The sequence below is a fragment of the Rhincodon typus genome, chromosome 9 (genome assembly GCF_021869965.1).
Source record: "Rhincodon typus isolate 14 chromosome 9, sRhiTyp1.1, whole genome shotgun sequence".
Taxonomy (NCBI): domain Eukaryota; kingdom Metazoa; phylum Chordata; class Chondrichthyes; order Orectolobiformes; family Rhincodontidae; genus Rhincodon; species Rhincodon typus.
The window spans coordinates 76154773-76179240 of record NC_063340.1 but is presented as its reverse complement, the minus strand read 5'-3'; the positions used below and the strand labels follow the sequence as shown (position 1 = coordinate 76179240).

Here is a 24468-nt window from a genome sequence, read left to right as displayed (position 1 = left end):
TGGAAAGAAGTCATCTTGTTTTGAATAAGCCACACTGGACTTGAAACGTTAGCCCTGCTTCTTTCTCCACAGATGCTGCCAGACCTGTTAAGTTTTTCCACATTTTCTGTTTTAGGTCACAAGAGCCTCTTAAGGTTATAACTTTTACACTACTGAACTAATGACTACATCAGAACCACTAAACCATCTCCTCTCCCTACTGTTGCATGTTAACCTGATCTGTAGTTCCAACAATTTTTGTTGTGTCTGCTCATTGAAATTGAGCAGAACAATGCATAATTACCCCAAATTAAATATTTTTAGACAAATTCTATGTGCCAAATCTTAAAATATTCATCTGTGAATTCCAACTATAACTTTATCTTTCCATTACAGTAAAGCAGCACAACAGAACATGCTGAAGGAAAGTATGATCGCAACACACAGACAACTGCAATTCAAATATGCCTTGCAATATGATTCTTTGTTAGGTCCCACAGGAAACACCATGACTGAACAAAGTACATGAATATTTCATAGGCTGAGGCTGTGCATTCTTAAAAGCCCAAGTCTTTTGCACAGCTTGAAGACTAATTAGCTGCACTTAGCTCTTTTTAAAGGAAGAAGCATGTGCAATGGGCATCTTAACATTTCATTTCAGCTGGGAAAAGCTACTGGGCACAAAAACTACTAAAAACAAACAGAAATTTGATGAAAAACAAATTTATCAGCAGTATCTTTGTCACACTGAAGAGTAAATGAGACAATAAAAATGATCTACAGTTAGCACAAATCTAGCGTCAGCAGCACCATCATAAAAAAATCTGAACATGTCCCCTTCCATTAGTTTTCATTCCCAGCCCAATAAAATTTTGCCAGATAAATTTCTGACAACTTTGCAGATTTTCACTGTCCATGAAATAACTTCCTCTTTGCACAGAGGTGAAACAGATCTCAAGGTCACAAGAAAGTTACGGAAGGAGGTGGCATTGAGCTCCATCTTAATTCATCCACTCAGAGACAAGTTTATTGAGTTTAAATCTATGGTCCTGTTGTCTTGTTTTAATTACTTTACAAGCATTTCCACTTGATGTTTTTTCATTCCATAATCTAAAGCCTGAAACTGGGATATCTTCATATCAGATTAAAAATTTCATATCTCTACAACTTGCCTCATAACTGCAAGCAGGGGCCAATCCCATTTCTGAAGAAGGGCCCCGACCCGAAATGTCAGCTTTCTTGCTCCTCTGATGCTGCCTGGCCTGCTGTGTTCATCCAGCTCCACAGTGTGTTATGCCAATCCCATAGCTCTGCCTCTGCACTGCACATAATGCTAGAATGTCTCCTTTGCACTTTGGTGATCGGAAAAAGGCACAGTACTTGAAGTGCAGCCTGGTCAGCACAACACAAACTTGGTCATCGCTTCTTGACTTGTGTTATAAAACTTGCATAGTAGAATAACCAAAGTCAACTGAATGTCTGCTGATTTACTACAGCTAGGTGTGTTAGGTACATAGCCCACTGAAATTTCTTAGCCTCTTTTGGCTTCACTCTGAGATTTTTGAACACCATTTAGAGTAAGGAAAAGTTTAAACCATAAAACAATTGAATTGATGCAAACTAAATCTCTCTTCCAAGCATACTACCAACAACACTGACTGGAAAAATTCAAAGTTTGAAAGCTAAAGCTCTCTTAATCATGACTACAGTTCAAGCTATTCAAAACATCTAAAGGACATCAAAAAGTAAAAATGATGTGGAATCATATATTTTGCAAGATTTTCCAAAGTTACAGATTTTCTTTTAAAAGATACAAATAAGGAACAGATATCAGGAGGACAAAATTTTACTGCCTACAACAGATCAATTACAAATACCATTAATATTACAACTCACCCAGATTAGAAGTAGCACGCAATTAATGTACCTATGAACGCCTGACGAAATGTAGTCAACATTTTCCCAAGTACTTCAAATTGACAAACGTAAATAATTGAATGGGACTACATTACTTTTGAAAAGACACTTAAATCGGATCATTGGCACATTGTAGATGACAATGTATTTAGTTGTAACATAGTAGACAAAGATGAATAGCTTTTATGGTGCATTCTGAAAAATATAGCAATGTCCCATTTTTCAAATTTGTCCTAAGGCTGACAGAAATATCCAGCATATGAAACAAGTATCAAGTACCAGAAACTAGTTATGCCCAAAGCAGCAGAATGGTAAGGAACATGGCAGTACAGCATTCTAGTTAATCTGCAGTACATCAGCATCATAGCTGCTCATGTCACTGCCGAGTGCAACATCATATCTGCAAAGGCAAAGATGCACTGCTCCCTCTAAAGGCACCAAAATCCTACTCATGTTTTTATTCAGCATCTCCAGGGTCTGGCAGCCATTAGCTAGTGCCATCATTGGTGGCACCAATCATCAAATTTCACCAGACTTACCCGGTTGTAGGCCACTACAGGACTGTGATTAAAGACCTCTACAGACCTTTCACAAACATCAAATGACCCCACAGCCAAATGCGCTATTAATCGTGACTTTTTAAATCTTCATATATTAAGTACTATAGTGCGAATAACATGGTCTCTCCAGCTGTAAATATCACGCTGTGTGGTTTTTCATCAGGCTATATGTTGGGGGCAGGAAAAGCATTCCCATAATACTCGACTTGCCTCCTTCACCAAACCGACAAGCTGAAAGAAGGATCATAGACACTCAATATTGCTGACAGGTTTCTGGTTATTTTGAGCTACACTACTCTAAACTGCGTTAGAAAATAATTTAAATTTCAAATTTTGAATCAAAAGAAAACAATGGTAAAGGTAAGGAAACTAAAAGGTTTCTTTAAATGGCAGATGACATTATGACAGCAACGAGCAAATAAAAGCAACTCTCTCCCAATTCATCCTTCATATTTTAAAACTGACTTTTAAGATGCAGAGGAAAAGTAAGGTTTAAATATGATGTTTGTTGCAAGTTACAACAAAATCTAATGGTTCTTTGCAAAATAAAGGCCCAGTTCTAGCGTTGTGATCAGGATGTAGAAGTTGTATTGAGTCAAATGATATTTTTTAACTTCATTTGTTTGCTCACTTTTATGACAGACATTCCTGAACAAGGATAGCTTTGTCAAAATAAGTTTCATTAGTACCCTCTGCAACACAGCTGTTTACAGTGACCATTAACATACTCTCTGCTGAGGAGTTTCAAGACACTTGAACCACATACTGCATATAAACAAAAATGCCCTGATTAAATTCGTAATTGTGCCCATGATTGGATTTTCTACCATAAGGATTGTGACATTACACTGCTATAGAACGAATTAAGGCATAAGTGCTTTTGTGTACATAAAACCAGTTGTAAAACCAAATACTTAAATGGAGGGTCCGCTTGCTCTTCAGTGATCGAGCAATTTAAAATTTGTAGGTTGGAGGAAGCCATTTTTATGGAGGTTTCACAATAGAATTAGGTTTCCTCTGTGTTCACTGTGAAACTATAAGAAAGATCTGAAAGCCAGTACAGAGATGACAATATTTAAATTGGTTCATATTTTCTTAGTTTTGTTTTGAAGTAGATTGAACAAGGCAATGCATTGAGAAAGCTGCAATATAAAGTCTAGCCTGGACTGGAGTGACGTGCATATAGTTATCCATATTTGGCTTTAAGCTACCTTTGGGGCCACAATGTAGCAGGATAGTGAAAACCAACAGAAAACAACTTGCATCCTCAAGATAAGTGCAAGAAGTCTCTCAAGGTGGACTTTGTCATCACAATAAATTAGAGTTTCAGAAATATTTGGAGGCCCAGTGTGCAGTGCAGAAGCAGCAAGCACTGGGGCTCATGTTATAAGATAATCTGCATAGTTAAGAAGACAGAGACAGAAACTAAAGTATCACTCTCTAGAAAGGAGAAGAGCAAACACAATACATATGGCGCAGGGGGCTACACAGTATATTCCTACAGTCAGGAAGATGGTGATTGATTGACAGCTATAATACAGGCAAGAAGAATAACAGGTGAGTAATTTTTTCGCCATAGCACACGTTGCACTTGGTTGCACGGGAAGGAGGAGAAAAATAACAAACTGTGGTGGTGGAACAGCAGAGAAGGAGTGATATTATTAGGCAGGTGAGCAATCAAGTCTTAATTGATGATGGAACAAGGGATTGAGAAAAGTACAAAAATGTGATGTGGCAAAGTCTGACATGTTTGATTGATAAGGATAGTAATTTTAACACAACTGTCCCAATGTAAGGGTATCAGGAGTACAGGAGAAACAGACCAGGCTCATCAACTTGACAGATGGTGCTGGATGGAGCTTTACAGATTTCTAAAACAGAGTAGTCCGCAAGGCAGAGTCTGCAAATTGGATAGGCTTCATTTAAATCAAACCAATACATGTGTAGTGGAATGGATTTCAACTATCCATTCAACTATACAAGAGGTACATCCAAAAGCACATAGAGAAGGGTTAAGAATGCTGGGAGTAGGATAGATAGGTTATGTGGGGGAGGAATAGAAACTAGTTTTGAGCAAACATAAGATCTGAGAAAGATAGTGAAGGAAATAAATTAAAAATTAGAAGTCAAAGAGTATAAGAATATGAAGTCAAAGTTGCAGTGTTTATATATAAAGTTCAAAGAATTTATAATAAAATTGAGAAACCACATACATTACTAAATAGGGAGGGAAATCTATAGTGTCATTAACGGAACTTTTAAGGTCATAAAGTAGGCTGAATGACCTTTCTCACTGTAGTTATCTTGAAACAAGATCAGTGGAAGAGCTAAGACCTACACAAGTGCAAATACCTCCTCTTCAGTGCTATTTATTTTCCATAAATAGAATTAATTTGAAAAATTAAATTCTGCAAGCTACAAGTACCTTTCTGGATTGAAATTCAATCAGCACATATATTCATGAACATGACTCATCCACTACTTCAACACACTGACAGCAATAACATAGGTGATTACATAAACACAGTCAACAACATGAACTGCCCAGAAGAGGTTTATTACTCTTGAAAAAAAATTGCACCTTTGTAAAGTTAAAGTATAGAAATGATCACAATAAAAGATCAAATGCAATCTTTTGAAATTTTTTAGCAAGGTACTGGGGAAGCTGAAAGGTCTGAAGATGGATAAATAAACCTGGACCAGATGGACTACACCGCAGAGTTCTGACAGAGATAGCGGAGGAGATTCTACAGGTAATGATGATGATCCTTCAGGAATCACTGGAGTAGGTTTAAGGAGGGAGGGAAGCAGAAGACAGGCCGGTTAGCCTGACCTCTGTCGAAGGTAAGATTTTAGAGTCCATTATTAAGGATAAGATTGAAATACTTGGAAGTACATGGTAAAATAGGGCTGAGTCAGTGCAGCTTTGTCTTGGGGAGGTCATGCCTGACAAATCTTTGTCTAATTTGCTCATTACCACCTCAAAGGACAGCCAATGGATGTGATCGATTTAGATTTCAAGAAGGTCTTTGACAAGGTCAGGAGGCTGTTAAATAAGATAACAGCCCATGGCGTTAGGGGGCAAGGTACCAGTACTGATATAGGATTGGTTGACTGGCGAAAGGCAGAAAGTGGGGAGAAATGGTCTTTTTCAGGACGGCAGCTGTTGACTAGTGGAGTCCTCAGGGGTCAGTGGTGGGACCAGGACTATTCATGTTACACATTAATGATCTGGATGAAAGAACTGAGGGTACTGCTGCTAAGTCTGCAGATGACAGATAGGTGGAGGGAGAAATTGTGCTGAGGAAGTGGAGAGGCTGCAGAAGAACTTGGACACACAAGGAGAGTGGGCAAAGAAGTGGCAGATGGAATATAATGTGGGAAAGTGTGATGTTATGCACTTTGGTGGGAAGAATAGAGGCAGAGACATTTTTATAAAGGGGGAAAGGCTTCAGAAATCTGAAGCACAGAGACTTGGGAGTCCTTGTTCAGGATTCTCTTCAGGTGAACATGCAGGTTCAGTTGGCAGCTAAGAAGGCAAATGCTCCTCTCTCTCATGGTCTAGTCATTCGAGAAGCAGCAAGCAGTTAGGAAGCAGTTGGAAGTGGCGGCAGAGAATGATTCGCCAAGGTTCCTTTCACCTAAGCAGAGGTCAAAACCTTTACCAGCGTTGAGATTGTGCCTTTTGCCAAGGCTAGCACTAACGGCATTAATGGGGGCTCTAGCAGGAATGGGGGAAGGAGATGGCTGGGTTGGGGGTTTCATAATTGATAGGAGGTCAATGAGAGGAGGAAGCCACAAGGGAGTTGGTGGTGACCAAATACAGATCATTAAAATTATGAAATGTTTTGATAAATTGAACACAGAATGGGTCAATTTGTGGGGAAGAGCATAAATAGAGACTCTCACCATAACAATGAGATGTTTACTAAGAAATTCAACAGGAAATTCAGATGAAATTTCTTTACCTAGAGTGGTGGGAATGTAGAACTTGCTACCAGATGGTGTGTTTAACACCAACAGAATGGATTTAATCAAGCGGGAAACTCTAAAGGTGGAAGAAGTGGAAACAGAAGATTATGATGATCGATTTAGACAAGATGAGAGGAAACTCCAGTGGAGCATACGTGCCGGCATGGATTGGTTGGGCCAAATAGCTAGTTTCAGTGTGTATATTGAATGAAATACTAAATTAAGGAAAAGTAAAGAAAGAGAAAGAAAGATTAGATGGAGAGTGGGGAGGAAGCAAGGTATAAAACAAATTAAATCTCCTAGAATATAGTGAGGTCATCAGTCAGTACAAATGATTGTCCTTTCTTGAAACTGCGCAGTAATGAAATTTGTACTGTATCAGCAACGAAGGATAAACAGACAGCCTCAGGCTTCTCTCTCAGTCGACGACAATGACCCCTATAGGGACCTAACTTCAATCACCACATAAAAACCCATTCTCTTGCACAACCATTCTATTTGAAACTAAGCAAATAAATCACTAGTCCCTAGTTTAATTATCTTTTGTCTTTCTCCTGATCCAATTTATGAAAAGATTGTCTTAAAGCATAGCAGAACCAAGACATAAAACATAAGTTGCATGTGAACAATCATTGTACACATTGTGACATTGAATATAGTTGAGGTTGTTGACTTACTCGCCAAGCTGGCTTGTTTTTGTTCAGACGTTTCGTCACCATGCTAGGTAACATCAGTGAGGCCTTGGATGAAGCGATGTTGTTCTACTCTGCTTGGAATTTATACTGAGCGGACAGTCTGAACAAAAACAAGCCAGCTCAGTGAGCAAGTCAACACCCTCACCCACAACCCGAGCTACAAATCTTTGCAAGAAACCTTAAACGTTGAATAAAGGATGTGGACACTCATCTAGCATGCAATTGGTTGGATTTGCTGCATAAACTGGTCTGCAGCTTGTTGCTCTCAGAAATGAATAAGCTGCTTCAAATTTTTCTTTATAGAATCCCTATTCGGCCCAACAAGTCCACACCAACCCTCCGAAGAGCATCCCACCCATAGCCAGACCCATCCCCCCTACCCGATCCCTGTAATCCTGCATTTTCCATGGCTAACGCACCTAACCTACACATTCCTGAACACTATGGGTAATTTAGCATGGCCAATCCACCTAACCTGCACATTTTGGACTGTGGGAGAAAACCGGAGCACCCAGTAGAAACTCACGCAGACACAGGGAGAAAATGCAAATTCCTCACAGACAGTTGTCCAAGACTGGAATTGAACGGGGTCGCTGTCACTGTGAGGCAGCAGTGCTAACCACTGAGCCGCCATGCTGCCCCACAAACAAAATGCCATACTATCAAGCAAAGGTTTTAGGAAGATATTTAGAATTGTTTAAAAAAAAATGAAATTTGTTCCAGGACTTAGACCATGACAACAATTAAACTGAGAATAACATCAGATACAACATTTTCCTGTTAACCATTATTGTTCCTGTTACAACACCGTGGTCATGGAAATCAAACTCCATTATTCCGGAGTCAGGACAAACGTGAAAAAATGTTGTCAAATTATGCAAAATCTCCAATATGTCTAACTGATGAAATCACTCAAGGTATCTGTATTTAACAAGAAGATAGCACAAACAAATTGACTTTAACCAAAGGCAATTAAGAAATATCAAATTGCTAATTTATAACTTTAAAACAAATTCTACCTTTAAAACTCCCCCCTTTCAGAAACAGACAGGCACACAAAGATAAAATATGGATATTAAGGGTGGAGAAAAGAAAAAAAATATAGCACTAATATGACAACAGAAATCGAGTTGTTTTCTTTTTAGCTCTTTGTTGATGAGATGAGGTTTTTGCACATAGGTATCATGTTTCATTTGCTGGTAGAGAATTTGGTGTTTTTTTAAAACTGTCTTTGAAGGAGTTTTATCCTCTTTCAATGTCTAGGAAAGTGAATGAAAGACAGCTAGCTATTCCTGAAGATTTTCAGGTACCTCCACACAGGAGAGACTTTTTGATGTCTTTTTGCAGGTGAGAGGTTTTTCTTCTGCACTAGTCTTACACATGCCATGGTCACATTGGCAGGAGCCAATCAAAATGCTGATGCCTAGCAATTCTCCCCCTCGTGCGGGGGCCACTGGCTCCAGGGCATTTGCCTTTTTTCTCACTGCATATTACTCAACGTTGCTGTCCCCGGCTCAAAGTGCTCCAGTAAACATGACTTTTAAAACTGCAGCTATCCCTTCGCACACAGTCTCATTAATTGAAAGCAGCATCTTCCATTTTTTAGTTGACAGTCCAAACAAAGTCTAACAATGTGATCTTCACATGCTTCCACCCTTAGGAAAGATGAGATGCCATTTCCAGAAAAGGAACATCCCTACTTCTGCAAGAAGGCTTCAACAGTTTCTACTTCCATTTTGTTTTTTTATTACACAAAACCAGGTATTAACTTTTATTCCTTGATCACTTACCAACTCCAAACCCAATCTTTCACTGTCTTTGATCCAAAATATTCAAGCAAAGAGTCACGACTCACTGGGGTGGTGTGGTGCAACAGAGCACGCTACCCCAGCGAAACACGACACTTCAAAGAAACTAAAAACAGAGCTACCCACCAATTCATGCGAAGGCAAATTTCATCAACAGTCATAAAGCATTTTTAAAATTAAAGGATGTCCACATTCAAAATTTCAAATTGATATAGAAAGCACTTCAAACAGAAACCAAACACATTTAATACCACTTTATTAATGCTACTTACCAGAGTCATTTCTCAAATAGGATGACATAGCAGGAATAAGACAGGATTGACTGAGTAACTCCACAAGCACAGAAGGAAGGGCATTATTGTTGTGTCCTCTATTTTCACCAAGCTGTACTTCTCCGGATAAGTTGCTTCCCCCAGGATTTATATAACTGGCAAGAACCTAACAATTCAGCAGATAAACAAATTAGGAATTGGATTGGAAGGTAAAAATAGACTTTGATTCATCATTTTATCCTGAATTCAAAAAGAAAATCATCCTAAAGGTTACAAGAATTTGCAGAGAATATTTTTTGACAATAGTACACTTTGATTTTTAATTTTGTCATTCAAATCTAAAAGCAAAGTCAATTAACCAAATTACATCCAAAATTGCAGTTACGTTTACAGTGAGGCACTGAAAGGTAGGCTACAACAGTTATCAATAGCTTGATACTGTGACCTGGACTTTACTCTTCAGTTGAAGGAAGTTACAATTCACTAAGATCGGATCTCAAATACACTATCAGACAGGATAGCAACAGCCTTGAAACTAACCAAAATGATTGAGATGTAAAGTTAGGTTCGTTGAAACTTAGATGGAAGTTGGACTGATTTTGTTGCAGTGATGCCACCAAGGGGGCTTCTTATTCATTCACTTGTGGGATGTGGGCTTCGCTGGCTTGTCAGCATTTAATTGTCCATTCTCAGATGCCCTTGAGAAGGTGGTGGTGAGCTGCCTTCTTGAACCACTGCAGTCCACAATGCCCCTGGGGAGGGGAACCCAGGACTTTGACCCAGTGACAGTTAAGGAACAGCAATGTATTTCCAAGTCAGGACGAGGAGTGGCTTGGAGGGAACTTGCAGGTGGTGGCGTTCCTGAGTATCTACTGCCCATGTGCTTCTAGATGGAAGTGGCTAAGAGGTTGGAAGGTGCTGTCTGAGAATCTTTGATGATAGTACACACTGCTGTTACTGACCCTCAGTGGTGGAGGGAGTGGACGGTTATGAGTGTGGTGACAATCAGGCAGGCTGCTTTGGTCCTGGATAGTCTCGAGCTTCTTGAGTGTTGAGGGAAAGAGTATTCCAACACAGTCCTGACATATGCCTTGCAGTAGGTAGACAGGCTCTGGGGAGTCAGAAGGCGAGTTACCCACCACAGTCCCAGCCTCTAGTACTCATTCCTAGTAATCCTACCCTCTGACTTGCTCTTGTAGCCACTGTGCTTATGTGGTGAGTTGAATTTCTGACCAATAGTAACCCCAAAGATGCTGATAGTGGGGGATTCAGTGACAGCAACACCATTGAATGTCAAGGGGAGGTGATTAGATTGTCTCTTATTGGAGATGGGCATTGATTGGTATTTGTGTGACGTAAATTTTACTTGCCACTTGTCAGCCCAAGCCTGGATATTTTCCAGATTTTGTTGCATTTGAACATGGACTGTTTCACTATCAGAAGAGTTACAATCGATGCTGAACATCGTTCACTGATGACTGCACATCACCACTTCTGACCTTATGATGGAGGGAAGGTCATTGAAGCAGTTGCTGACGGTTGGGGCTAGGACACTACCCAGAGGAACTCTGCAATGATATCCTGGAGCTGAGACAACTGACCTCCAACAACCACAACCATCTTCCAATGTGGCAGGTATGATTCGAATCAGTGGAGAATTTGCCCCCCAATACACACAGTTTCCAGTTTTGCTAGGGGTCCTTGATACCACACTCGGTCGAATGCGGTCCTGATGTCAAGGGCTGTCACTCTCACTTCATCTCTGGAATTCAGCTCTTTTGTCGATGTTTGAACCAAGGCTGTAATTAGGTCAGAAGCTAAGTGATCCTGGCAGAACCCAAACTGGGCATCACTGAACCGGTTATTGCTGAGCAGGTGTTGCTTGATAGCACTGTCGATGGAAGGTGTCATCACTTTACTGATGATCGAGAGTAGACTGATGGGGCAGTTATTGGCATGCTCTGTGTGTACAGGACATACCTGCGCAACTTTCCACATCGCCAGGTAGATGCCAGTGTTGAAACTGTACTGGAACAGCCTGGCTAGGGAAGCGGCATGTTCTGGAGTACAAGTTTTCAGTACTACTGTTGGAATGTTGTCAGGGCCCACAGTCTTTGTAATGAACAGTACCTCCAACTATTTCTTGGTATCATGTAGAGGGAATCAAATTGGCTCAAGCCTGGTGTCTGTAATGCTGGGGACCACTGGAGGAGACTGAGGGAAGGGAGGCAGTGTGGTGCCTTGGGATTGCTGAAGGTGATGTTGCAAATATCAGTATTAAGTAATTATGGTTACACTGAAAGAGAGCAACAGCGAGAGCAAGGCGAGGGTGAGAACGCGTGTGCGCGAGTAACCTGAGGTACACGAGACAAAGGGACAAGGCTACAAAAGCTCGCATTCAAATAAACCTGTTAGACTATATCCTGGTGTTGTGGGATTTTGACCTGAGACAGAATAGGGGAGAGGGATAGAGATAGAGAGAAAGAAAGAGAGAAAGAAAGAGAGAAAGAAAGAGAGAAAGAAAGAGAGAAAGAGAGAAAGAAAGAAAAGGGGAGATAGATAGTACAGGGCAAGTTAATGTCATGGAACTAGACTGCAGTGAAGTGGTATTAAATCAAACATTATAGTCAATTATTGCTAAGGCTGCAAGAAGTCAACATGGATGAGAAAGAATAAATAATAACCAGGAAAATAACAGTTCGTTCAAGAATCTTAAACTCAAAAGTTTGACTGAAAGATAGGACAGAAGTCTGTAAGGACACGGAGGCAATTAGGGCTTTTGTTGAGATAGGAATTTCAACAGAATTTAAAAATTGGGGTGTACAGTGCCTGAGAAATGGCAGCTAATTAAGATGAACTTGGTGAAAGGGTAATTCCCTAAACCAGTCACCACCTAGGTGACAAACTTGAAACTCAATTCCCTGATCTCTCTTTGGAGCCAAGATGTTCTTGAAGACTAGAGGCACAGGGGAGGGGTTTAAGGAGATGGTTAACAACAGAGAAAAAAAATCCATCTGGGGCTATCTTTGCCTTCCAAACTGATCATTAAATCCATGGGTTTTTTTGACAGTGAGTAAGGTCCAGTAGACCTTAAGAGTCAAGTCAATTCTGGAAATGGATGGGAAAGTCAATTGCCTGTCAGTTAAGCATTTGTTTGCTCCCTTCAAGAAGTCATAGTGGAAACTGTGTAAGGAGGACCAAGCTGAATGGTATCAATGTGGACTTCACAAGCTTCAAAATCTCCCCTCCCACTACCGCATCCCAAAACCAGCCCAGTTCGTCCCCGCCTCCCTAACCTGTCCTTCCTCTCACCTATCCCCTCCTCCCACCTCAAGCCGCACCCCCATCTCCTACCTACTAACCTCATCCCGCCCCCTTGACCTGTCCGTCTTCCCTGGACTGACCTATCTCCTCCCTACCTCCCCACCTACACTCAGGATACAAGACATATGTATTTTGAAAAATGGAAACGTTCGAACATTGAAAGTTGGTAAGTCAGTTAGTCAGCATTTACCTGCAGAAGACAGGTAACATGCTCCTCCTCCAGTCTCTGCTTAGTTAGAGCTTGTTCCACATCCCAACCTGATGCAGTAGAACCTGTTCCAAAGCCTGTGCCTTTGGCCCAATATAACTGCTGGTCTTCAGTAGAAGAGTTTGTGTGCACACTGGAAACTTGCGGCTGTTTGAGAAGAAAAAAAAGTTGAAAACTTCCTTGTCAGTCATTAACCAAAGATGCAATTACAGTTTACACAGACACAAACAATATCAATACATATTTATGCAAATGTATGTTTGAGAGCAAATACATTGACAAGCACAGTTCTAGTTCTGCCCTTTGACTTCTCCGCTTTTTCAACAGGAATTTAATCCCTGTCTCAAAAACCACAACTTAAGTAACAAATGGATCCAAAATTGTTCACAGTCTTGAGTATATCGTTAATGTGGTTATCAAGCTGGCAAAATGTCTATTTTAAATGAAAACCATCAACATACCTATTTATTTTCACTTCCTACGGGATTAAGTATATCTACAATTTACATTAATCTGTTTGTAAAACTTTATAAACACATATTGAATAGTTGAAAACCAATTCATGAATAAATATTGAGTTATTTTAACCCAACGATCACTGCACTTCAAAACTATTTCATTTTTTCAGTCTGTTGAAATATTTGGATGCATTAAGAAATGCAAGTATTTACTATGACAGTTTTTAAAAATAAACTCAATTGTGATTCTTAAATGCTCAAGATTAACACTTCCACATCAAACCTCTTGAAATTGCTAACGTGGAAATTATGTTTCGTTACAGACATATCTGAAAATAAAAAGATGAAGAAAACTAAACCAACATAAATTGGACTCTCTTAGGCCAAAACCTACTGTGAACTTTGGAATTGTCAGAACCCTAAGAAATGATCTCAAAACATGTTTGTTTCCAGCATCATCACGACAATGTTAGGAATAAAATCTCTGCTAACCAAAGATATACACCGACTTCCACTGATAGTTTTAAGGATTGCATCAACAATCAAATTTATTCACATAAAACAAAAGTTTCTAAACTACATATGAACCAGCACGAAGTAGTATTGAAGTTTGTGATTATTAATACAGAGGACTTACGCAGAGGCAAGATCCTCTTAACTGTAATACAGGAGCACTTTGACTACACAATCTATGGACATCACATTGGTCCAATATCTTTTCCTCATTCTTGTCTGGACCACAAACTGGTCAGTTGTTACTGCTTAAATGCAAGTCTAATAAAACACTCGAGGGAAAATGCTATGTAGTTCACTTGATGGAATCACATAATTGCAGCCAAAATCAACATAGCATCCACTGTCATGTGCAATAAATATTATCTGTGATTACAAATAATTACCTCACCCGCCAACTTAAACATTCAAATTTACTTTACCAAGTCTTCTGCATCAATACCTCCTAGACCTACCTACAAGAAAAGGGAACAGACATACGGAAATGCCTCCACTTTACACACCATTCAAACTATCATGGCACCTAGACCGAAATCTTGAAATTCCCGACTGAGCGAGCAACTAAGAGTGCAAATAGAATGCTGGTCTTTATTGCAAGCAGATTTGGGAACAGAATAAAGATGACTTGATACAATTATATCATACAATTACGTAAGGCTTTGGCAAGATCACATCTGAAATACTGTGTGCAGTTTTGATCTCCATGTTTAAAAGGAGGATATATTTGTTTTGGGGTTGGTGTAATCAAATTTCACTACATTAGTCCCTAGGACGAAGAGTTTGTCCTATGAAGAGAAGAAGAAGAAAGTCGGCTAATTTTCCAAGGTATGTGAGAGAAGACCTCATTGAAACATGTAAGATTTTGAAGGGGGTTCATAGGATAAATGCGGGGACACTGTTTCCACTATTTGGGAAATCTAAAACATGAGGCCACAAGATAAGGAGCAATCATTTAGTACTGCACTGAGGAGAAATCACTTCAATGAAACTGTTGGGAATCTTTGGAATTCGTCAGCTCATCCCAGGTTGGTGGATATCCAATACAGAATACATTTAAGACTAGGGCAGGCAGATTTCAAGTATATCAGGAAAGGATACAGGGAGTGGGTAGAAAACGGGATTTGATGCCCAAGATTAGCCATGATCACATTCAATGGTGGACCAGTCTAAATGGGCAGAACAGTATTTTTTTGCTCTTGATTTCTAACAATTTTGTGGGTGCACCTACACCACGATGACTGCAGTAGATTAAGGAGGGAGTTCATTGGTACTTCTTCAAGTGCAAATAGGGGTAAGCAATAAATGCTGGTCTTGCATGTACATCCCATAGGAATATGAAAATGTTACATGCATATTGTTCAATTGAGAGATTTGGATATAAAGCCTTCAGACATCTCAATTTGTTTCTAAAACCAGCATGTTCAGAGATTTAGTGAATGAGTTATGTCAATTGAACAGATGTAATTAAAACCCAGAATAAAATCAAAGTGAAAAAAAATGCTAGTAGAGGGTTCTGATGACAGGTCACGATGCTTCTCTCTACAGAAGCTGCCTGAACTGTTAAGTGTTTATAGCATTACAGTGATTTAATTTTGTATCAGTAGTTAGAACCTGGATTGATATTTAACTTCAGGCTGAGCTCACCTCTGTTTGGTTAGCACCTGCATTGGGCACCCTTGGGGCATGGTGGCTAAGTGCAGAAAGGCAAGCCAGTATAAGATGAATTGCTCCAATTTCCAAAGCCATCCGCCGAAGGAGAACTCCATCATCAGTAGTCAATGGTGTGGTACTGAATAAAGTGCACAAAACGTGGAATGGAAGTGTGGGAAGAACATTTGCTGATGGAGATTGTAGGATGTGACCTAATACGAGAAAATGAACATCATTTAAAATTTTGTTACGTTGACTTAACATTCAACAAAAATAAATATTTAAATGAGAAGTAATTTTACATTATGCAACTCTCACCACTATAAGGAGCACAGAAACACTATATCAGAGATTAATTCAGTCAAGAAATTGTTCAAACACAAATCTTTTCATAAAGATACTTAAAAATTCTGATTACAATCATTCTCTAAAAGTATAACTAATTGCATGTAATGGGAATCTAGAAGATTAGAGATTAACAATTTTAAAGTGAGTCAAAGGCAACAAATTCTGCATCACAATCTGTGAGCATGTGAATCACAGGTCATACATACTGCCTTCACCATCATCTGTTACGCCGAGCACCAATCTGAGCAAGCACTGGGCATGTTTCCGTTCTTTGAGGAGTACTTCTGCATATCCTGGTAAACGAAGGAAGAGTCCAAAGGCTGCGAGAGAATGTGCTGGGATGGGAGACATTGCAGGAACAGTTGATTTGATTGGTGGTGGCTCTGCAGTTATGGTTTCAGGAGCCTCGTAGACTAATTCACCAGACTGTTCTATTGTAACCCATTCAAACTGTTCATTGTCCTTCGGTTTCTCTTGGGAAGTCGAAGTTACTACTGGAGCACTCACCTAGATGTACAAACAGCAGAGGTCACATATTAACGTCAAAAACATCATTCAATTCATTTACTAAATTATGGAATCTTGTAAAATCCCTAAACTTCAGGCTCTGAGTCAATAAAATCCTATAGCAGATGACTGTCTTCTCAACTCGTTAAGTGCTTACTATCCTTTAACATTGTTCACCTTTAAATTTACCAGCAAATTATGCAGAGACTTTTAGGAATTATCTTATGCCACTTCTGGTGTCTATTAAATTGATCAGAAGCCAATTACAGTCTTTCAGAATTTCAGTTCCTTTGATTGCAATGCACTTCAGCAACAATGAATGAATAGTTCTGGATTCAAATAAACTTTCGATAGTCCAAGTTGATGAGCAAACAGGAAACAGTAGAGACTGAGAATGGTGGTATTGCCTGTGTACAGCAGTCTGTTGAGTGTAATAGTACAAGGTACGCAAAATAAAGCCGACATTATTTCAATACTGACATCAGTTTGTCAATGGGCAAGAATAAAAGAACCTGCATGAGAACATTTCCAAATTAAAGTTGTGGGGATGAGCAGCAAAAGAAACTTGTAAAAGTCTGTTACCATTAGAAACAAGGTTGTTGCAATAAGGGATATGAAACTATTTGCATATGGGCAACACTTTACTGACAGTTTTGGCAGGTGGGAAAGAGGCAAGACCAGAAAGCAAGGTCTGTAAAGAAAAAGAATGACGTATAATTAGATGGATTCAAGGTTTAGGTTTAGAAAGCCTGTGACAGCAAGCGGAGGGGAAATAGTTTCTCAATCTGTGAATAGAGCTTAAACAAATTTTAAAAAGCAGACCTACCAAAGTCCATAAAATTGTGTCCTTCAAAATAGGTCATGTAAAATTCATATGATCTTGGAGAACATATGGATCATTGGAGGAACTACTTTAAATTGAGGGGTTAGTGAGACAGGTGATCGACAATGACAAAGTTTCATTAGTTTGAAGATGCCACCTGGATCCAATTAAAAGTTCAAAAGTATTGTGGAATAATTTTGAGATCAGTGCTGACAACTGTAGTATTGAAATTATATTCCCTGAAAAGACACATGATTGCAGAAGAGCCCCCAAGTATGCAAATTTATTAAAGCCTTTTATGAATCTGTGTGAAAATCATGAAACCTCAATTATTATTACATTTCACTGTTGCTGAGACCACACTTCAAATATGAACATGACAGACGCATATCACGAGCGCCAAGCTACAATTTGATCTGGTTCCATAATATTGGTGGCAAATAATATTGCACCTCTCTTTCGAGAATAGAAAGTGGGCTTGAAGCAGTGCAAGTTCATAAACCAGAGCCTATGTCCTTAAGAGAACTGAACAGAGGAAGAGACAACAAGGTGCAGGGCTGGATGAACACAGCAGGCCAAGCAGCATCATAGGAGCAGAGAGGCTGACGTTTCGGGCCTAGACCCTTCATCAGAAAAGGGGGAGGGGAAGGGGGTTTTGAAATAAATAGGGAGAGAGTGGGAGGCGGATAGAAGAGGGATAGAGGAGAGGATAGGTGGAGAGGAAACAAACAGGTCGAGGAGGCGGGGATGGGGCCAGGAAAGGTGAGTGTAGGTAGGGAGTTAGGAAGGGGATAGGTCAGTCCAGGGAGGACGGACAGGTCAAGGGGGCGGGATGAGGTTGGTCGGTAGGAGATGGAGGTGCGGCTTGAGGTGGGAGGAAGAACAGGTTAGGGAGGCAGGGATGAGTTGGACTGGTTTTGGGATGCGGTGGGGGGAGGGGAGATTTTGAAACTTGTGAAATCCACATTGATACCATTGGGCTGCAGGGTTCCCAAGCGGAATATGAGTTGCTGTTCCTGCAACCTTCGGGTGGCATCGTTGTGGCACTGCAGGAGGCCCAGGATGGACATGTCGTCTGAGGAATGGGAGGGGGAGTTGAAATGGTTCGCGACTGGGAGGTGCAGTTGTTTGTTGCGAACCGAGCGTAGGTGTTCTGCAAAGCGGTCCCCGAGTCTCCGCTTGGTTTCCCCGATGTAGAGGAAGCCACACCGGGTACAGCGGATGCAGTATACCACATTGGCCGATGTGCAGGTGAACATCTGCTTGATGTGGAAAGTCTTCTTGGGGCCTGGGATGGGGGTGAGGGAGGAGGTATGGGGGCAGGTGTAGCACTTCCTGCGGTTGCAGGGAAAAGTGCCGGGTGTGGTGGAGCTGGAGGGGAGTGTGGAGCGGACAAGGGAGTCACGGAGAGAGTTGTCCCTCCGGAAAGCAGATAAAGGTGGGGAGGGAAAGATGTCTTTGGTGGGGTCGGATTGCAGATGGCGGAAGTGTCGGAGGATGATGCGTTGGATCCGGAGGTTGGTGGGGTGGTACGTGAGGACGAGGGGGATTCTTTTTTGGTTTTTATTGCGTGGACGGGGTGTGAGGGATGAGGTGCGGGAGATGTGGGAGACACGGTTGAGGGCATTCTCGACCACCGAGGAGGGGAAGTTACGGTCCTTGAAAAACGAGGACAACTGAGATGTACGGGAGTGGAATGCCTCATCCTGGGAGCAGATGCGGCGGAGGCGAAGGAATTGGGAATAGGGGATAGCATTTTTGCAGGAAGGTGGGTGGGAGGAGGAGTATTCTAGGTAGCTGTGGGAGTCGGTGGGCTTGAAATGAATATCGGTTTCTAGGTGGTTGCCCGATATGGAGACAGAGAGGTCCAGGAAGAGGAGAGAGGTGTTAGAGATGGTCCAGGTAAATTTAAGGTTGGGGTGGAAGGTGTTAGTGAAGTGTATGAACTGTTCGAGCTCCTCGTGGGAGCACGAGGCGGCGCCGATACAGTCATCAATGTAACGGAGGAAGAGGTGGGGTTTAGGGCCGGTGTAGGTACGGAAGAGGGATTGTTCCACGTAACCTACAAAGAGGCAGGCGTAGCTTGGGCCCATGCGGGTACCCATGGCTACCCCCTTTGTCTGTAGGAAGTGGGAGGAATTGAAAGAGAAGTTGTTGAGTGTGAGGACGAGTTCGGCTAAGCGGATGAGGGTGTCAGTGGAGGGGGACTGGTCGGGCCTGCGGGACAGGAAGAAGCGGAGGACCTTAAGGCCATCTGCATGGGGAATGCAGGTGTAGAGGGACTGGACGTCCATGGTAAAGATGAGGTGTTGGGGACCGGGGAATTGGGAGTTCTGGAGGAGGTGGAGGGCGTGGGTGGTGTCACGGACATAGGTAGGGAGTTCCTGGACCAAGGGGGAGAAAATGGAGTCGAGATAGTTGGAAATCAGTTCCGAGGGGCAGGAGCAGGCGGAGACAATGGGTCGACCAGGGCATTCAGGTTGAACTGTTTCCAAGATGGAATGAAAACAGAGTCTGAAAATAGCATTACAACATCAAACTTTGCACAATTAATACTTGGCTTGGGATTTTCATAGGTACACAATACACGGATTATTAAAATAAATATTTATAAGTTCACAAAATATTATTCCCCAAAGTTACATAACTTACATTACATTACTTACAAAATCACGGTTTTCCAATAGTTGCCTTGTGTCTGTTCCTTTAAAAGATCTGTTGTTTCACCATAAAAATCCGCAACAGCACTGCAGTTACACATTTATCAACAGCATCTAAAACTGCAGCTGAATGTCAACTGAGAAAGGATTTTGCCTTTACATCATTATCTTTTCTGTACAACCAAATTCAAAGATTTAAATGACAGTGAATTGTGTCATGTAATTGGCTTAATAATGGTCACTGTCAATTGGAGATTCAAACAAGCAAAGATTCTTTTGTTCATTTGTCAGGGAGGTTCAAATCCCCTCAAGATTCAAAATGCTCAAGCAATTATGAGCTTTATAAATTCTATTTGACTAGGTACATAAATTTAAATCAAACGTACAAACGAACCGACTTTCAAAATCCAGCTGTTAGTCTCATTATTATAGGATTCAGCAGCTTTTACACCAAGACCGATTGTTTAGAAAATTTGTCTTTAATTGTTGATGGAGTCATCTATCATCTAAATATTCCACATCATGTCTCAAAATAAAATACTTGTGTATTTAGTGAGGTTGTTCCATCACAATATGAAACATGTCACCAAAATTAAACCAAAGTAAGAAAATATTAAACATGCTCACTAAAAAAAAGCAAAGTGGAATCAATTAGCAATACAGTGTGGTTAGGTCAATATTGGTAAAGCTTTTCTGATCAATGTCAACATCTGGGACAGACAGCAAAAGGTACCAAGCTGCATCACACGTTAGGGAAGTTTTAAAATGGAACGCAACAGCTAACCTCTTCAAATAAACAGGACTAGTAAGCTGCAAGTAAGCAGAACAGAGTTGCTCTATGCAAATACCAAAAATATTTATTTGGCTATTTTGATATGCTGATTGCTTAATATTTAATCTAATATAAAATACTGCAATTTCAGAGGAAATTTTAACCATGCCAAATATATGCCACTCCTATATACTGAAATTTAATACATATATAAATCAAAAATTAACAATATAATTCTTATGAGGGACTCATGACATTAGGGATTTTATCTCTAATACTCAAGGTTCTACTGTGCCATTCACTAGCTGTTAGTACTCTGGCTTGCCTCCAACCCCGTCTCTTCCACACCCCAAAACAGAAGAATCAAGGTTCACAGTCTGCTCACAGATCTCTTTCACAGTTACCAGAACCTGCATGGAGGACATTTTTGCTGCTTACTGCTCTTTGCTTCCTCAGAAAAGTACTGATCTCAGCAGCTCAATAAACATTTTATAGGTACAAGAATTTTATAGGTACAAACCCAAAATTCAACAGTGCCATAATTGGAGCAAAGGTACATGCCTGCTTGTCATTCTTCAAATGGGAGAAAAGTGCAAGTTTCTATGAAGATTTGGAAAAGTTGTCATAAACTAGAGATTCTAATAACTTCTGATGGCTTTCTGAAACATGGTGAAACTTCACATAGCCTTACATGTCAGGACAGTCTGATGAATGATTGTGGAATATATCAGCAAAAATATCACTTACTTGCTGGATAACATCAGGATACAACATTGGCAGCCTTTCTGCTATAAGTGCTAGCCCACCCATGCCAGCAAACACCTGAAGTGGAGACTGGATAGGATTTGTTTCGAGCAAAGATTCATCCAAGACACTATCTATGCAGTCATCACTTGGCTGCAAAACTTCATCTTCAGGACAGCTGGTGAGACCATCCCCAAGTTCTGCATAAAAGTGGACATAAATTAGCCTCCCAAATAAAACATGAAGAATCTAAAGCAACACTGCCACAGCAAAGTACTGACATTGAATCAATCCATTAACAGTCAGATAAGTAAATGTTTAAGAACATGCACCACAAAGGTTATACAGGTCACAAGACTGATCAGTTATTGTAGAAATACATTTAAAATACAATTAGTAAGTCAGAAATCTTGATAAAATTCTGAAGCTATTTTGCATGGCCAAAAGATGTTGTAATAATAGTATAGGTTGAATCTGATCCGAAAGCTGTATTTAAGATTCAGTTTTTATTCCAAACAGTTCCACAGTATGTATCAAATAGACTCCATTCTCCAAGATGTTAAAGTTAAACAAGTAATTTAAAACTCAAGTTCAATTCAAGTAAATCTAAATTACAACTATTTTAGATTTTAAGTTACAAAGCGACTGTTAATTTATTTATTTAGGCTTGGATCAGTAAAGCTTATTTCATATTTACAAAGGATTACACATGGTCTATGGCACAGATCCCTCTTGATATCCTCCCCACTGCCAGAGATACCCTATTCACTCCACACGATATCAAGAAATAGTTGAAGGTGCTGGATACTACAAATGCCCCAGCAACATTCTGGCAATAATACTGAAGACTTGAGTTCCAGAACTTATTGCACCTCTGTTCTACTACACCTACAACATGGGCATCTACCTGACAGTATGGAAAATTGCCCTATTATATTCTTCCACATAAAAAGCAGAACAAATCCAAACTGGCCAATACCACCCTCTCAAACTACTTTGAATCATTAGTAAAGTAACAGAAGGAGTTAGACAGTGAAACAGGGTCTAGGCCCGAAACGTCAGCCTTCCTGCTCCTCTGATGCTGCTTGGCCTGCTGTGTTCATCCGGCTCTACACCTTGTTATCTCAGATTCTCTAGCATCTGCAGTTCCTACTATCATCTGCTCACTGATCCTTAGTTTGGGTATTGCCAAGGCTATTCAGCTCCTAACCTCGTTATTACCTTGTTTCAAACATGGGCAAAATGTGTGCTGAACTCCATAGTGAGCATGATTGTCCTTGCCACCAATGTCACATTTGACTCAGTGTAGCAAAAAGGGGCCAAAGCTAAACCGGAGATCAATGGGAATTGGAAAACCTCTTCAATAGTTGCAGTCACACCTGGCACAAAGGTAGACAGTTATAGTTGTTGAAAGTCAGCCATCTCAACCAGAGGACATCTCTGCAGGAGTTCCTCAGAATAGTTATTTGAGCAATCTGGTCAGACAGTTATGACATGTCTGAGGCTGGTGGAACTTGAACCTGGATCTTCTGGCCTTCATGTGGGGACAGTACCACTGCACCAGTAGATCCTAGTTCCACATTTTCTAATCAATCTGTTCAGAGATGCTATCACACACCTCTGGCTCATGAGGTAGGGACACCACCACTGCATCACAAGTGCCCTTAGTTCCTCAGGGCAATATTTTAGGTTCAACAATCAATAGTTGCTTCATCAATGACTTTTGCTCCACAATAAGGTCAAAAATAGAGCTATTTGATGATTACACAACATTCAGCACGTTCACGATTCCTCAGATACTGAAGCAGTCCGTGTTGAATCACACCAAGACACGGACAATATCCTGACAAATAACACTGGTGCCACACAAATGCTACGGCACTGACCAGCTCCGCAACAGCGAATCTAACCATTGCCACTTGATAGTCAATGGCATCACAATGACTAAACTCTTCTCCCTCTCTCGCCTCACCACCTCCCCAACCCCAACAATTCCAACATTTTAGGTGTTAGCATTGACTAGAAACCAAACTGGACTAGTCATACAAATACCGTGGTGGGCTCCTGTGTTATGGTGATAGTGTTCCTCCCTCTGAGACAGGAGGCCCAGGTTCGAGGCCCAACATCTCCAGAGGGGTGTAATGATATCTCTGAACAATTTGATTAGAAAATACCTCCAAATACTGTGGCTTCAGGAGTTATTCACCCTTTCCACCAATGGCACTCAGTACTGCAATGTGTCAAGGGCAGCAGATACAGGGTAACACCATCACCTGCAAGTTTCCCTCTAAGCCACTCACCACTGACTTGGAAAATATCTACATTCCTCCAGTATCACTGGGTCAAAATCCTAGAATTCACTCCCTAATAAAAATGTAGGCGCATCTACAACAAATGAGTTGCAACAGTTCATGAAGGCAGCACCTTTGCCAGGGCAGCTAGAGATTAGTAATAAATGCTGGTGCACACATCAGTCCACATCTCATTAAGGAAATAAAAAAGGCCAGTAAATGACAGCATTTAAGTTTTACTTGCATTTCCTGCCATTTTTTCTATCCAATCTTATTATAAACTTATCCCTTCTCCTTCAAATATTTGACCAGTTTCTTCTTAAAGGCATCTACACTTTTTGTTTCAACCACACCCAGTGATCATGAGTTTGACATTCATAACACACTTCTGAATTTCTTGGTGTCTGTGTTACACCGATTAGGAAGTAACACAACTAAAGCCAGAGGAAACATTCTGTAACCTACTACATAAAAATTCATCATGATTTCAGAGTTCAGATTTCTGAAGCCTTTCCCAATTTACAAAATAATCTACGGCTCTATTCTTCCTACCAAAGTGCATAATCTCTCACATTCTTACATTGCATTCCATCTGTCACTTCTTTGCCCACACTCTTAGCCTGTCCAAGTCCTTCTGCAGGCTCCACACTTTGTCAACACTACCTGTTCTTACACCTACCTTTGTGTCATCTCAAATTTAGCAACAGTATCTTCAGTTCCTTCATCTAGATCATTAACGAATAACATGAGTAGTTGTGGCATTTGACTAGTCACCGGCTCTGACCCGGAAAAAGACCCTTTATCCCCAATTTCTGCCTTCTGCCAGTCACCCTATCCTCTATCTATGCCAGCCACAGGATAAAAATCCATTGTGTTGGGAGCTTATTAGCAAAGAGGATTGACCAGCTAAGAGAAGACAAAGAATTGGGATAAAAGTGAAATGTTTAGACTGCCACAGAATTCAGTG

At 40.6% G+C, this 24468-nt stretch overlaps 1 protein-coding gene across 1 annotated transcript in view; it reads right to left on the bottom strand.

Moving 5' to 3' along the window:
• Window positions 1-2575: 2575 nt before the first annotated feature.
• Window positions 2576-24468, bottom strand: part of birc6 (baculoviral IAP repeat containing 6) — a 97262-nt gene continuing 75369 nt past the window's right edge. The window contains exons 40-45 of the mRNA XM_048601458.1: window positions 21214-21410; window positions 15911-16211; window positions 15351-15568; window positions 12718-12882; window positions 9204-9369; window positions 2576-2687 (exon numbers count right to left, since the gene is read on the bottom strand). Coding sequence (XP_048457415.1) covers window positions 2596-2687; window positions 9204-9369; window positions 12718-12882; window positions 15351-15568; window positions 15911-16211; window positions 21214-21410 — 1139 coding nt within the window. The 3' untranslated portion in view covers window positions 2576-2595. The remainder of the gene's footprint in view (window positions 2688-9203; window positions 9370-12717; window positions 12883-15350; window positions 15569-15910; window positions 16212-21213; window positions 21411-24468) is intronic.